Source organism: Lycorma delicatula, chromosome 4, assembly GCF_047948215.1.
Source record: "Lycorma delicatula isolate Av1 chromosome 4, ASM4794821v1, whole genome shotgun sequence".
NCBI classification, from domain to species: Eukaryota; Metazoa; Arthropoda; class Insecta; order Hemiptera; family Fulgoridae; genus Lycorma; species Lycorma delicatula.
In genome coordinates, this window is record NC_134458.1 from 40906875 (window position 1) to 40921874 (window position 15000).

The 15000-nt window shown below is 29.1% G+C and overlaps 1 protein-coding gene across 2 annotated transcripts in view; it reads right to left on the reverse strand.

Annotated features, from left to right (window-relative positions):
* The window catches only part of LOC142323312 (synaptic vesicle 2-related protein), a 64026-nt gene extending 49353 nt beyond the window's left edge, over positions 1-14673 (reverse strand). The window contains exons 1-5 of one of the 2 annotated variants that reach the window (XM_075362789.1): positions 14550-14673; positions 8207-8365; positions 5550-5734; positions 3996-4067; positions 2000-2124 (exon numbers count right to left, since the gene is read on the reverse strand). In XM_075362789.1, the coding sequence (XP_075218904.1) occupies positions 2000-2124; positions 3996-4067; positions 5550-5734; positions 8207-8357 (533 nt within the window). In that variant the 5' untranslated portion in view covers positions 8358-8365; positions 14550-14673. Of the gene's footprint in view, positions 1-1999; positions 2125-3995; positions 4068-5549; positions 5735-8206; positions 8366-14549 lie in introns of those variants that run through there. The other variant, XM_075362791.1, reaches the window with a different exon arrangement.
* Between the last annotated feature and the right edge of the window lie 327 nt (positions 14674-15000).

Sequence of the window (15000 nt, forward strand, 5' to 3'; positions counted from 1 at the left end):
CAGTTCAGAGATGCTACTCTGTCAAAAACTCAAGTGTTTGATTGGACCAAAAAATTTCAAAGTGACTGTGATGCAGTAGAGAGCATGTGTCTGCAGACCAGCGTTAATGATGACAACATTCAGGCTGAACAGTGCGACCTTTTGGAAGGTGACCACCACATAATCGTCACTGAAATTGCACCAGAGGTGGACGTAAATGTAGGGAGTGTGCATATATTGTTGTCAGACACTCTTGGATACAGTAAAGTGTTGGTGAGGTGGGTTCCACATCTTCTCACTGAAGCACAAAGAAATGTCCAGTAAGATATCTGTCAGCAGCTTCTGAATCGCTTTGAAAAAGAAGGAGAGGCATTTTTGTACATACTGTGACCTGTGATAAAACACGGGTCTACCACTCCATGGAAAGCAAGAGAACAAGTATGTTTTGAAGGAAAAGTGGTGAGGGGGTACTGAAGAAGGCCAAGAAAAGCTTGTCAATTGGTTCTGGCAACTGTGTTTTGGGATTCAAAAGGTGTGCTGCTGACTGATTTTCTGCATGAACGAAGGAAGGTAAGTGCAGCATAGTTATTGCATGACACCAGGGCTGCATATTGCAATGAAAGATGCAAACAACCGATTTACAACATCCTCCTTCTCCACAACAAAACATGGCCATGTAAAGGAGCTCAAACTCACTAAAATTCATTGAACAGCTCCTAAACACCCACTGTACAGTCCAAACTTGTCACGTTTGGTTCGCTGAAAGAAGCTTTAGGAGAGGAAAGATTCAAAGATGGTGCCACAGTCGAGCATTATATGCACAAGTGGTTATTGAGGCAGCCATCTTGTTTTTTATGAGAGGATCAGGAAGCTACCAATCTAGCAGAGAAAATGTATTTCTTTGAAGGAAACTATGTAGAAAAACTATGTAAGGTAATTTGTTTATAATTTTATCTAATATCAATAAAATTATATAAAAACATTCTGGTTTATATTTGAATGACCCTTGTAAAATTTCATAATTTCACTCTTTGATGTCTATTTTTCAGGGTTTTATTGCACAGATTTTAAACAATTTCCATGAAATTATTTTTTTCTCTTTCACTAAAGAAACTTACTAACTACAAGTACACTAAACAAACTATCACAATAACTACAAGGTAAAATTGCTAAATTTCACTGTCAGTAATGTCTGACATGACAGTAATAGCTTGATATTTATAGCACAAATATGTAGAGCATGAACAGAGGTGGAAATCGTACTTTTTAGCGAGATAAATGTATAAAAAATTAAAGACATTTACTTTCCGCAACAAAAGCTTTTGTAAAAGCAAAAATGTTAAACAAAACTGATGCTAAAGGATAATTTATCTTTAATAAACAAAAGGAATACATTCACAATTTTCTTTGGAATTTAATATTAATAAATTGCGAACATAAAACTTATCATTGACAACTTAGCTGCTACATGTAAAATTAAGCTAATACTAGAGTCCTGGATATGACAGTTAACTGCAGCTCTTTTGACCTGTTTGTTTTACAACACCCAAACATCTCAGATAACAGCATTCTAAAAATTGAAGGGTATGAAATGCTTATGTGAAAAACCAGGTTCAGTTAAAGGGTTCCCTAGATCAACTGAGTTAGTAATGCTGGTCATATTTTACATATGCTGTTTGCAATTTTTGTGGCCAATGACCACAGCAATCAGTGTACTTATTGACAAAAAAAAATTATATTAAGTTAATATTCATTTTTCTTGCTCATAATCTAAAAGTATGCAATTTTACTGTTCATACTTATAACGTTTTACCTGAAAACGTTTTACCTGAAAACATATTTCTTTATTCCCTCAATTAATTTATACAATGTTGCCATAATTAATATTTTTAAGTCTTGAAGTATAATAATAATAATAATAATAAATATTATTAGCACATTATTATAAAATAATGTCATTTATTTCAATATCTTGGTTGATAAAACACAAAATACAACTATAAAATAGAAATAAGCTTACGACTGAGGTACACAGCCAATCGCAAAGCCAACAAGTCCTCGTAAAATAAGTATCCAGGTATAATTTGGAGCTAACGAACTGAGCAGACCATAATAAAATAATAGTACAGCACATAATGTTAATGCCTGTAACAATAAAGCAGACATAAAAGTTACAATTTGCAATGATATACTAAGTAAAAAGAATAAGAACTTTTAAAAGGAAACATAATACATTAAACTAATGAGTAAAATGCCCAGTAAATGTTAAAATATTTTAAATATTCCACAGATCCTCAACTTTACTTAAATAAATAATATTTGTTGTTAGATTAGTTATTTATTAATTATTCATGCACAGTTACTTTTTATAGGTAACTACGAGTGAAATTTAAAACTGGAGTAAAAAAATTCATAATAATGAATGTTATAATTTAACTAACACAATAACAATGAAAATAAAATGCTGTCCAAGATGTTTATATACTTTCCTGGCATTTGCACAAGCTTAAAATGTAATCCTTTCACGAAAGGTAAATTTGAAATTTACAATCTACCTTTGAAATGTTGAAATATTTAATTACTTTGATTAGGAATCAAGAGGTGAAAGGTAAGGAAACATTTTCAAATTCTTTTTACCCTAATACTAAAATATCCCACTTAAAAATATATTATTAAAATTACCCTTTAAAGCCAAATAAAATTGAAATTCCCCAAATTAAAAATTGAGACAAAATAAAAAATAAAAATATTACATATCAATTTCTACATCTAAAATTTCCTGATTAGAATAAAATGTCTGGGATTAATTCTTAAACTGGAAGATCTTAAATGTAAATTATAAGTAATTAGTACTTTCATCTTCAGACAATCTCAATAATTTTCTGTAATTTATACATGTACTTCTGCAAATTACCAAAATTTATCTGAACTACACAAAAATTGTGGTTCCATGAAAGGAGACCTGTTTTCATGTAACTCAAAATCCTTTCCTTATGAGAAAGAACTTTACTAAATATGCTTCAGCTGTCATTTTTAATGGAGTACTAAACAGTTCAAAAAATGTTCCCAATATTATTTAAAATAAAATTAAAGAATCTGTTTTATGGAAACAATATTACTCTGTCAATAAGTTTTTTTTAAATAATACAAATTAAAAGAAACTTTGAATTTTCTCTATCTTTATTTTAAATACATATATAAATATACGCTATAATATTCTACTTTAACACCTTCTGAATTGTGATTTATTTTTTAATTATTTTACAAAATTTATTCTTCACATATTTACTTTAATATTATTTCATGTAACTACACTTTAAATTATTAACATGGAAAAAGTCACATGAACTATATAATTAATTGTGTATTTTGTTAAGCTACTTTAATCAGGAGTTACCAAGGTTTTCAGTGATCCATCCAGACAATGTTGGAACAGTTTCTTTTTTTATCTGTGGAGTATCATACCTATCCATTCCTGAAATGATTTATATAATGTATTATTATCATCATTTTCGCTGTTGCCATCATTATTATTATTCTGTACTGATCAGGAAAAAGATTTACTGAAGAAAAAATTCACGTATTAAATTATATAGTGCTCTTTTTTTATGGTTATACTTTATGACATAAATCTGTCATTTAGTCATTAAAAAACCAATTAAACTCTTCAGAGATAATATTATAACATCATAAAAAATGTAAACAAACATGAGGGTATCAATTCAATATGGTACTGGTACATAGTACTGCCATTAACAGACAGCATCTACACTGAAAATGTGAAACGTTTTTGTTTTTAATCACTTATTTCTAGTTATATCAATTAGTTCTATTCAAGTAAAGAAAGTGAATTTTAATATAACATGTATAGTTTATTAGAAGTGCTACGCCAAATTTTAACACAATCATTCCATAGATGTAGCTACTGGAAGTTTCTTTTGAAGAGATTGACAATTTAAACTAAAATTAGATAAAAACAGATTCAACACATTCATAAATAAAGACTATTAACTTACTTGTTTTCTGCCATATCTATCACTGATATGGCCCCAAAAAGCAGAACTCACCATCATTCCGAGAAAAACCACCTGAAATTAAATGAAAAACTTAAAAAATGTATCTCATAAATAGCAGATATTTCCACCATCACCCTAATGAAAATATCAGTAGATATATCCACCCTGAAGTATTAACTTCAAAAGGCAAAATTCCACCAACTTTTATACCTAAAAAAAATTAAACTTTAAAAGAACTGGGTGGCAAAGGATAAAATTTTATTTTAGAACACAGAAGAAAGTTTAATAAAGAAAACCAGTGACATATGAATAGCATCATTTTATGGGGCACTTCTTGAGGTAACAAGATTAAATCATAATATTTTTTAACATAAATGGACACACTTGATGAACAATTTGTAATGTAAGACTAGTGTTCATGCACATACATAATACACATGTATATAATAAAATGTTATATACTTCAATCAGCAGAAGTGATATTGATTTTTATATTCATATTCAATTCATCATTGTTCAAAGATTTAGTAACATTTTTCTATCTTTTATTACCAGATATGTTTGTTACTACCTGTTATACAGTTTTTCAATACAGCAGCTCTTGAAGGAACTGTTGCAAATGCTTGTCCATAGTCCCAGAACAATTAAATATTGCTTATTTACCACTCACACATATTTTAAGAATTCACATTTAGTGAAGGAAACAACAAAAACTAAGGTTTCTATCAATCCCCTACACATAATGGCAAGTAGTAAAATGTCCAAAACGTCTAACATAGCCTACTTCATATCCACTTTTTTCCTTCACTTATTATTTTCTGAAACAATGTATACTGATATAAAGAAAACCTTTGCATTCACAGTTGGTCTATACATTTTCGATCCATATAAGCTGCTGGTAGTACATTTTATATCTACTTTTTCTAGGCACTTGCTTGCATGTTGTAAAATTTTTAAAAGTTCAGTTTATGAATTAATAAATCTACAGGAGTGAAAGTATGGTAATTTTCATTCATTACTAAATTGATAGATACAACTAACTTTTGATGGAGAATCATCCAATCATTTTGTTCTGTTCTTACATATCTAGCTTTTTAAATTTAACATAAATAATTAAAATAGTACTAAATTTGAGGACAGACAAATTCTGAAAAAGAAAATACTATGGAAAAGAACTTAATTAAGAAGCAGCCACTCAAAGATTAAGAAAAACTGTTCTTTTTGTTGATGTAGTATCAAAAGGTAGTGCAACAGAAAAGTATCAATTGCATACTGGGTCAGTACTGGATTGTAGCAACACATGCTTAAGTATCAATAAATAATTAAATCTGTATTATTTAGTTCTCATTTTAATTTTTTTTTTTCAAAATTATACATCACAAGTTTAGCACACCTAACTTAACCTAACCTAACAACTTTTCTGTATCCAAAAAATACAAAAGAAAAACGAACCATAAATTCATCAAACAACCTATTATATATCCACCAATAAATAATGTTAAACTAAATACAGTTAACAAATTCATTTAGTAAAGCATACTTTATTAAACATACCGTTGTAGCAAGAGCTTGTTGATATCGACTGATATGCCATTCACAATGTAAAGCTGGAGATAATATACTAAGTATTGTCATTTCCATGGAGTCTGCCATCCAGCAGAGACCAGTAAAAAGGGACAGTTTAGCTTGAAACTTTCCAAATCCAAATGCATTAACAGCCTGCGTAACAGTGAATGTATCTACATAAAAAAAAAAATTCAAAATACTACTACTGCATATAATTTAACATAATCTGATAAAACAAATTTGTCAACTACAGATTCTAAGAATTAAATACTGCCCCCTCTACCATCATCATTCGACATTAACAGTAAGCCAAATTACCATTCCGGAAAACAATGCAAAGGCTGAGAACAACAACAATAGGAGTTATGGAGAGATTTAGATGACAGAAGTTGTGAAAGAGTTTAGGAAGAAAAACATATGAATTAGAAATGCTACAAGACTTCAAGATGGAATTACAAGAATAACCAACAAGAAGTGGAAATGATTCAGGCCAAATAATGAGAGGAGTTGATAGCTTGACAAAAAAGATAATAGAATGGAATCAATGAGAACGGAGCAGAAGAAGAGGATGTCCAGAAGGACTGGGATGAAAAAATGAAGAGGGATTTGATTGAGTGACCTAACCAAGAGTGATACAGAATAGAAATGAACTGAAAGAATAACAGGGCTGTGCAGTTTGGGGTAGTGAATTTTTAAAAATTAAAGCGATTTAGATATTAATTGTGAATCTTTTATGGTGGTGAATATATATTTTAAAATATATTCTTGACCATGCATATTAAGTGTAATATTAAAATAGAATAACTTGAGTATGCTAAAATTTACTGAAAGTAAAAATAAGCAACCAAATACATGTTTTTATTATTAAACAATCATCACCATATCATCAGTAATTATGCTGGAATTATAAAATACAAATAAGGGAAGTTTTAAAAACAATACAAAAACATATTTATCCAGATAAGAACAATTAACTAGGTATTTACAGCGTTCAATTTTGTCTTATTTCTTATGAACACAAGTAAGCTTTTTTTAATTGCTTTGTAACAGGTATTTTTTATACATAATTTTTTTTCCTTTTTTGTTTTATTATTTTTTTTTAATATTTATTTTGAAACTATTATATTATTTGACAATAAAAACTGTTACCTCTACTTTGTGAGATTGACTGTTTTGTTGGCAAGATCAGTTATTATATTCTGTTACAAGTAATTCCCTAAGTTTTCATTCCTGTTTGTAAATTTCTAGTTATGTTATTTCAATAACAATTTAGCATAACTCATTTTCTCAGTATAATATTGAAGTATTACTTTTATGAGCCCTGACATTACATAACTCTTAGCCTAAGATAAAAAAGGCTTTCAAATTGTAGCATCATCGATCATAATTTGTTTAACAAATGTAAAACTTGTTTGGTAGTATACAATTACACTACAATTATTGAAACCACATAGACACAAATACTTCAAAAATAGCAATATACAGGCAACCACTATACATACATATTTACTGTCAAGTATCCCAACTTAAATGAATGATCCAGTTCAATATTAACTTGATTAATTACTGATTTTGTCTGTACTTACATTGTTTTTACTTACTGCTTAAAGTTTATACATTCATTTCTAATGTTTCAAAAATATTATCAATATTAGTTATTATACAAAGATTATGTACAATACATAAACACTTTTCTATGCAACAAAACAAGAAATAAGATGAACCAACATGAATAAGATTATGACTTCAATATGAACTGTTATGATGAGACTGTTATGTTAAGATGACTGTTATGAACAATACCTTAAGATGAAAATTACACTTACCATCCTTAAAAAATAACTCATAAAAGTAAAATATCTAAGCACACAATAATATATCCTGATTTCCAAGACAGCTGGTTTGATTGTATTTAGTTAGGACCCAACAAAGCCACATCCCTATTCATGAAATAATACTAAACGTAAGACTATGTTATTCTAGTTCACTGGACCACAATGAGTTTGCTTATTACAGCCAAAAAATGATGGTATCAAGGAGTAACCAAGGAAATAAATATGTTTCCAATAAATGTTTGGACAAAGAACTAAGCAACTGATAACATTAAAATCTAATTGCAATAGCCAGGTAGATCTTCAGTCTGAAACTTAAGTCATACCACACAACCCTTTTGATATAAAAAAAAATATTACTGACTACAGGTATGTAGTTGGCATTTTTGAAATGCGGGGATACGTTTGTGCGATAGACCTATCTTGTCAACAACTGTCTTTTCTATAGTGAGCAGAGATGTTGTACACATTGAACAAGTTGCCTGAACAATGTTCAAATTGTAATAATTTACCCAGGAATCTCACCGTGTATCTATACACATAACTCTAATAAATAAGACACAAGATTTTTTCACTGTATGAATATAATTCCCTGAATAAATAAATAGAATCAACTGTAACTGTCTACAAAAAACATTAATGATCACAACAAAAGCTTTTTAAAAACTAGCAAACCTTTCTATAACTTCATAAATGATGCTTCATTCATGTGTATTCCATGGGTGAGTGCAGGCGCTGACCTTAGTATTCAAAGAAACTCTTAAGCAAACTTTTAAAAAACAACTATAATATTTTATAAATAAAAATAGTTACCATCTGGAACCACAGATACCGAGTTCATTTCAAGTTCCTGTGGTGGATGATGGTCCGATTCTGTGGACGCATCAACAATTTCTGAACCATCAAGATCTTCATAGTTTCTGGCTTGTACGGATCGCCTGGCTACAGACAGGATTTCAGCCATTCCTTTATCTAAATAAAAGAAAAAGCAATATTAACTCATGCTACGTAAAAATCTAGTGTAAACAAAGAAAATTAAAATTAACACATAATTATTAACATATCTTTAATACAAAATATCAATAATTAAGACAAAAGAATAGCTTTATATTCTTAGAGATCAAAATCAATAGAAATCTATAAGGCGTAATGAAACAAGATATAGACAAAAAAGCAGTAATACAGACCTTTTAACAAGCAAAGTAAGTATAAGTCACCAAAGATCAATGAAATGGGCTAAACAGCCTAAGGACAGACTAGTAGTCTAAAGGACATCTGTAATTATATTTCTTTCTTTTATAATTATCATATACAATAGATCCCTGATTTATGGTCACTTGCTATACTGACAAATTTAAAACAAATCCTTTGTTAAAAATAACCGATTTATGGGTTGCAGAAAGAAAAGGGATATTTATTGTTGTCTATTTAGTTGTGATTACAATAGTACTATAGTACACTAGTTTATTAATTTCCTTGTTGCAAAACTTGCCACTACCTTCTAACTAAATTCAGTGCATTTCAATATTGCTTTAACCATTTGATTTTCACTGCATTTTGTACCCTAAATGCAATATATATATTATATATATAATATTTTTTAACATGAATGTAGTATATAACAATGGATACTTAAGATTTTTAAAATGTCTTTCTTATGTTACTTGATATGCTAATTTTATTTTATTTTACAGAATGCATCAACATTTTACTCAAAGATTTATCACCTCATCCTATTGCATTCTGTTGTACATGGCGTGCAGTTATTATTTTACACTTTGATGACAATTTAGTTTATGATTGTCATAATTATTAATCTTTGTCAAATAAATTAAGGAGTGTTTAGGACAATTAACAAATAACCCTATATTTATAATGAAACAAAAAATTTAAGGAAAGTGATTAGATCACAAAATTTTGAAACCATGAGAATCATGAATGAAAAAAATAAATATCTACAAAATGTAGATAATTGATCAATCGGTTTATTAGTCATAATTGAGCACATTCAACTACAATTAATAAAGAAGTAAAAAGCACTGCACTGAAGCTGTCGAAGACTCATGGATTTCTCATGCTGTAGATAGGGGCAAATTTTAATTTCTGTGGATTAATTTCAACCATATTATGTCTCTTTAATCAGGCAACTATTTCAAAAAATACTAAAGCAACAATAATGTGAAATCTAGGAAGCATTATGTGTAAACAAAGGGCAGCTCGTTCAATTTGACAGAGTCAAACTACACATCATGGTACAAGATGAAGCTACAAATGCAGATGTGTTAGCTACTGAAAACTATTTAAAGCACCACACACTATTTAAATCACACATTAAAAGCAACACAGGAAGATGAATACTTGGTTCACTTGACAGCCAGGTGTTGATGCAGTATGTCGCTATTGGAAACACCATTGCAGACATATTCAGCTAAAGAAGAAAAAACTATTGTTTGGTTTTAAAGTATGACAGACTGCAAGTGTTTTTACACAATACAGAATTTGATTATTCTATTAAATTCAAAGGTTAATTTTACTTAAAGAAATTCACTGAAGGAGAAAAAATCTTGTCACCTTCAGTGCAATTTTTGACGATATAACCCCCTCATATCATTCAGATGTCAAAACATACAGGAAGCATTAATAGTGTTGTAAAAGTATCAAGATCTACACTCTCCTGATCTCAAAGCATAGGGGGTATACTGCCATTGTTGTGGAAGTACTGAAGCCTTCAAAATGACGCCTCAATCATGAGCCTCTTGCCAACTGTAGTACTCTTAATAAAACACAGAAATATATTAGTTAAGCCTAACAGAGAAGTGAATATGCAATGAAGTAAGATAATCCTTTAATTTTCACACGTTTTGAAGTGATTTTTTAAGCTTTAAATTCATTAGCAATCATATAATAACACGACTGATGTAGTAGGGAATTTATAGACATAAATAAGTTATGTTTAAATATTAAGACCAAGGGAGCAAAGTTTCATTTTCTTAACTTTTTAATACATTACTTATTATAGAAAAAAATTTATGAGAATAGTTTTATGAGACATCTTTGATGTTAGTTCTACAGGAAAGATATAACATAAGTTTGTCATTTAACATAAGAATCTTACTAGACTATATGTCTCAATCAACAAAATATAAAGAAAGGCTAAAAATACAAAGAAAGGTTAAATATACAAATTATTATTATACCCACTATTTGTCATGCTGTACATTTTTTACCCACTGAAAATGTAAGAAAGTTAAATGTTAATGAAATAACAGAAAAACTATAGCTGTTTATCTGTATAATTCTTTTGTTTATTAAAAAACTGATACAGACTGAATAAAAAACATTTTATGTTTTATATTTTATTTTCATTTTATTATTTATATTTAAGAGGTTTAAAATGTTAATGTAAAAGCAAAATGTTGTGTAAAGAATGCTACAATTGTCAAAAGGATGTGGTTGCGGGGTCAGATTGAAGGCTTCAGTACTTTCATAACACCAACAATATTTCTCCAACACTGTGATGTCAGGAGGGGGCAATCTTAACAGGACTCATACTGAAGGATGTCAACAGAACAAGTGTTTTTAGTCAGTGCCTTCTATTTGGCCCTTTTAGATGCAACATAAGAATTATATAAGCAATTAGGTTGCCAGGTATAGTATCAACAATACCCCAATCTTCCTGCAGTCAGGCCTGCAACAATCTAACCATGCACTAGTAAAACAAACATTGCGAATACCCAATTTATAATTACTCTAAAAAAATCAATTAAGCCATCAGAGTTCTTCCTAACTACTTCAGTGAGATTAGACCATAATAAACAGGATGAAACAAAAAATAATCAGATTGAAAAAACATTTCATATTTTATATTTTGTACTAAAGAGACGTTCTTGATGTGTTAATGCAATTATTTAACAAATATTTACATGATGAAATTTTCCCAAATAAATTAAAATATACAGTTGTTACACCAGTTTACAAAAGCAGGTAGTGAATTGTTATTAAAAACTAGTTATGGACCTATTATGCTTGAGTCTGGGATTTGGAAGTGTTGTAAAAAATAGGTTACTAAAATTCTTATATAAGGAAAATCTTTTTACCGAATAGAAGCTTGGTTCCGAAAAAATGATTTTCTGCTGTCAGTAGTTGATGTTACTCATCAGATATTAAAGGTAAGTAGATTGCATCTACTAAACCAATTCTTGGTTTAGTAGATGCAATCACCTTTACATAACATATTTTAGAATAATTCATTCTCATTTATAATACAGCATTGAAATAGGTGGGGAACAGAATCTAAATGTAAATAGAAATCTCATTTTTCAGAAAAAGGCAGTTAGGATAATATTTAAATTAAACAAGGAATTATACAATGTAACTTTAAAGCCAAAGACTAAAGATGTTACCAACATTATGTATTACAGAACAAATTATTTATTTACTTTACTGAATGAAAAAGAAATATTTTATTGTCATATTATTTATCTACACAGGGCTGTGATGACTAAATCTTAAGTGATAATGAAATGTGGTTTATGATTACATAATACTTTATACTACTCTCGCAGTTTGTTTTTAACAGTTGCTAGAACTTGAAATGAAAGCACATTTATTTAAGAAATAATCTATAACAGATATGTACATAATATTATTTTTAAGACAATACTATATTAAATAAAACAAATACACATACTATTATTACACAGACAGAAAAGAAATGAATAGTAAATGATCATGATCAAATAGAAAAACCTTGGCAAATAAATAAAAAGAAACATTATTTCCTTAAGATATGTTATTTTATTACTCAAGTTTTTATTAGACTTAAGTTTTATGAAAGTAATAATAGCAATGTATACAGGTTTTTATTTTAAAATGCTTACTACTCAACTATTTGCCTAAAAAGTATGATATTTTGACTAAGTTTATTTAGAAATAAGTGGAATATTAATTATTACAAATAGATCTTTTTAAGAAAAATTCAAAACCAAACACCTGTTGATTCATGAAATTTTATTGCTAAAAGATGATTTTGCCCACCTGCCTTCAAAGTTTTGAATAACTAAAGAGTGGGTAAGTGTCTTTTTCACCAGCCATGTACACCAGAAATCTTTTTTACAATGGAGCTGTAATTTTTACAATACAGTATCAACAGCAGAAGTAAATACTTGGCATCGTTTTTATTACTTAACATAAAAATAATAAGTTTGATATACAATAGCAATGAATATTTTCTTATATAAACCAAAATAGTAATTTCAGCATGAAAACAATTATACACATAATAAACAAATTTAATCATTTGTTTGGTTTAATTGTTTGTAATAAATGATACTGTGGATGAAATCAGATATATCATAGTACTAAAACATATTGAACAAAGTGTATCAATAAACAATTACAACTCTAACACCAATCAAGCAAAGGGTCTGCCTTGTATCCACTTTTTTTATAAATGGGCTTTATTTTAGTAAGTTTTGAGTTGACATGGAAATGTCCCATTTTCAATTATCAGTGCATAGGTGAACCACTGGTGGTTCTATTGAGCAGGGAAATGACAACTTAATTAATCTACTCAGTACGTCATCGACTCCAGCAGAGAAGCTAATGTTGAAAATTCTGGACTAACTCTGTGACTTTGAATAGCTGTAACACTAAACAATCAAATTTTTTGTAGCCAAATGAGTGAACCTACACTGCCAAGTGATTTTGAGTAGATGAAACAATCTGGAGATTCAGTAAAACAGATTCTGAGTTGAAAGTTTCTGAAATAATAAAAAGTTCAATAATTATTACCTTACCTTTACGATTTTTTAAATTCTGAAAATTACTTTCTTGGTACTCCCAGTTTCATCATCCAAGGACTCTTGCTTACTATTCAGTGGCTGAACAAAAAGCAAAACCTAGGGATGAAGTGATTATTGAGCAATGCTCGACTTCCAACATACAGAACACCCTCTATAATTCCAATAAATTTATTAACTAGTCTACCAAATCCATCATAAAAGTAATTCAGAAGTATACTTGTGTTCTAACCAGAATGTTATTTAAAAATTGGATTTCTATTTTCAATATAGTTACCAAACATTTTTGTGACCACTTAAAAAATTATTTGCAATTTACAAATAAGAATACATACAAAATATGTTCCTGTTATTGATAAATTTATCAGCATAGCAATTTCTTTGTTACTGTTCGGTAATTTATTTGTTTGTTTTATTTATTTTAGTAAATTTACATTCTTTTTGTTTTCCAAATGTATTCTTATAAATTATGAATGTTATGTACTGTATTTTCAATGAATATCAAATGGCTTGCTGTAAATAAAGATGTGCAATAGTCAATGAAATAAATACTATAGCCAATTTGAAGTTGAAGGCTAGTATTACACCACACAGATTTCATAATGGGTAAAGTCGACAAAAAACATACAATATACAGATATAAGTAATTCTTTATACATCTAAGCTCACAAACATTCACCAAACACTACAGGATCTCAAATTCATAATTCTACCCAGTCTAATGTAAAGAAGACATATTTTTGATTGTTTTTTCCAATGTTTCATATTAAGAACTACAACATAAAAATGTAAAGAGAAATCTGTCTTTCTTCATTAAAGTTTATGGGAATTTTTGTTAATCTGCATGTCAATTACTTTATAACTTGAAAATGACAGGGAAATTAATTGCGATTAATAACATTCAAAACACCTTTTTTTTTCCTGTTTAGCCTCCGGGATTCACCATCAGGTATTACTTCAGAGGATGATATGTATGAGTGTAAGTGAAGTGTAGTCTTGTACAGTCTCAGGTCGACCATTTCTGAGATGTGTGGTTAATTGAAACCCAACCACCAAAGAACACCGGTATCCACGATCTAGTATTCAAATCCGAATAAAAGTAACTGTCTTTACTAGGATTTGAACGTTGGAACTATCGACTTCGAAATCAGCTGATTTGCGAAGACGTGTTCACCACTAGACCAACCCGGTGGGTCAACACACTTTTTCACCTACGTTACTTTTAATCCACCTACAATAAATAATAAAAAAGGAAAATACACTAATTATAAACTAGTTACAATAGAAATATATCCATCAGCATTTAAAATGATAGAATAACCCAATAAATCTATGTACTGGAATTCGAAAATTACCTCATACGAAATTAAAATGGCAAACAAATAAAAAATTGTTCATAATATGTAACCCTGTCTAACCAGAAGCATCACAAACGAAATTAGTTTGACATAACCAAAATTAATTATAACGGTTTATGGCACTACTTGGTCTTGTCAACTACGGAACCCATAATTTCCCTCTATGTAATTAATTAAAACTTATTCAGTTAAAAGTTGTGATTAGAAGAGCCATAACTCATAAAATTTTAATATTTAATATAGGTTTATGGTTTTCAAATTTCGTAACAATTGCATTCCTTACAAGTGTATTTATTACACGTGCAACGTTTAGTTAAAATTTTCGGATCGTTAATATTCTTGATAGAGGTTTTGATGACGTTTAAAACACATTAATCAGTGGTTTTTTGACTGTAAGAAATTTTAAACCTAAATTTATAAATAATGACTTCAGAAGTTAATAATGTTT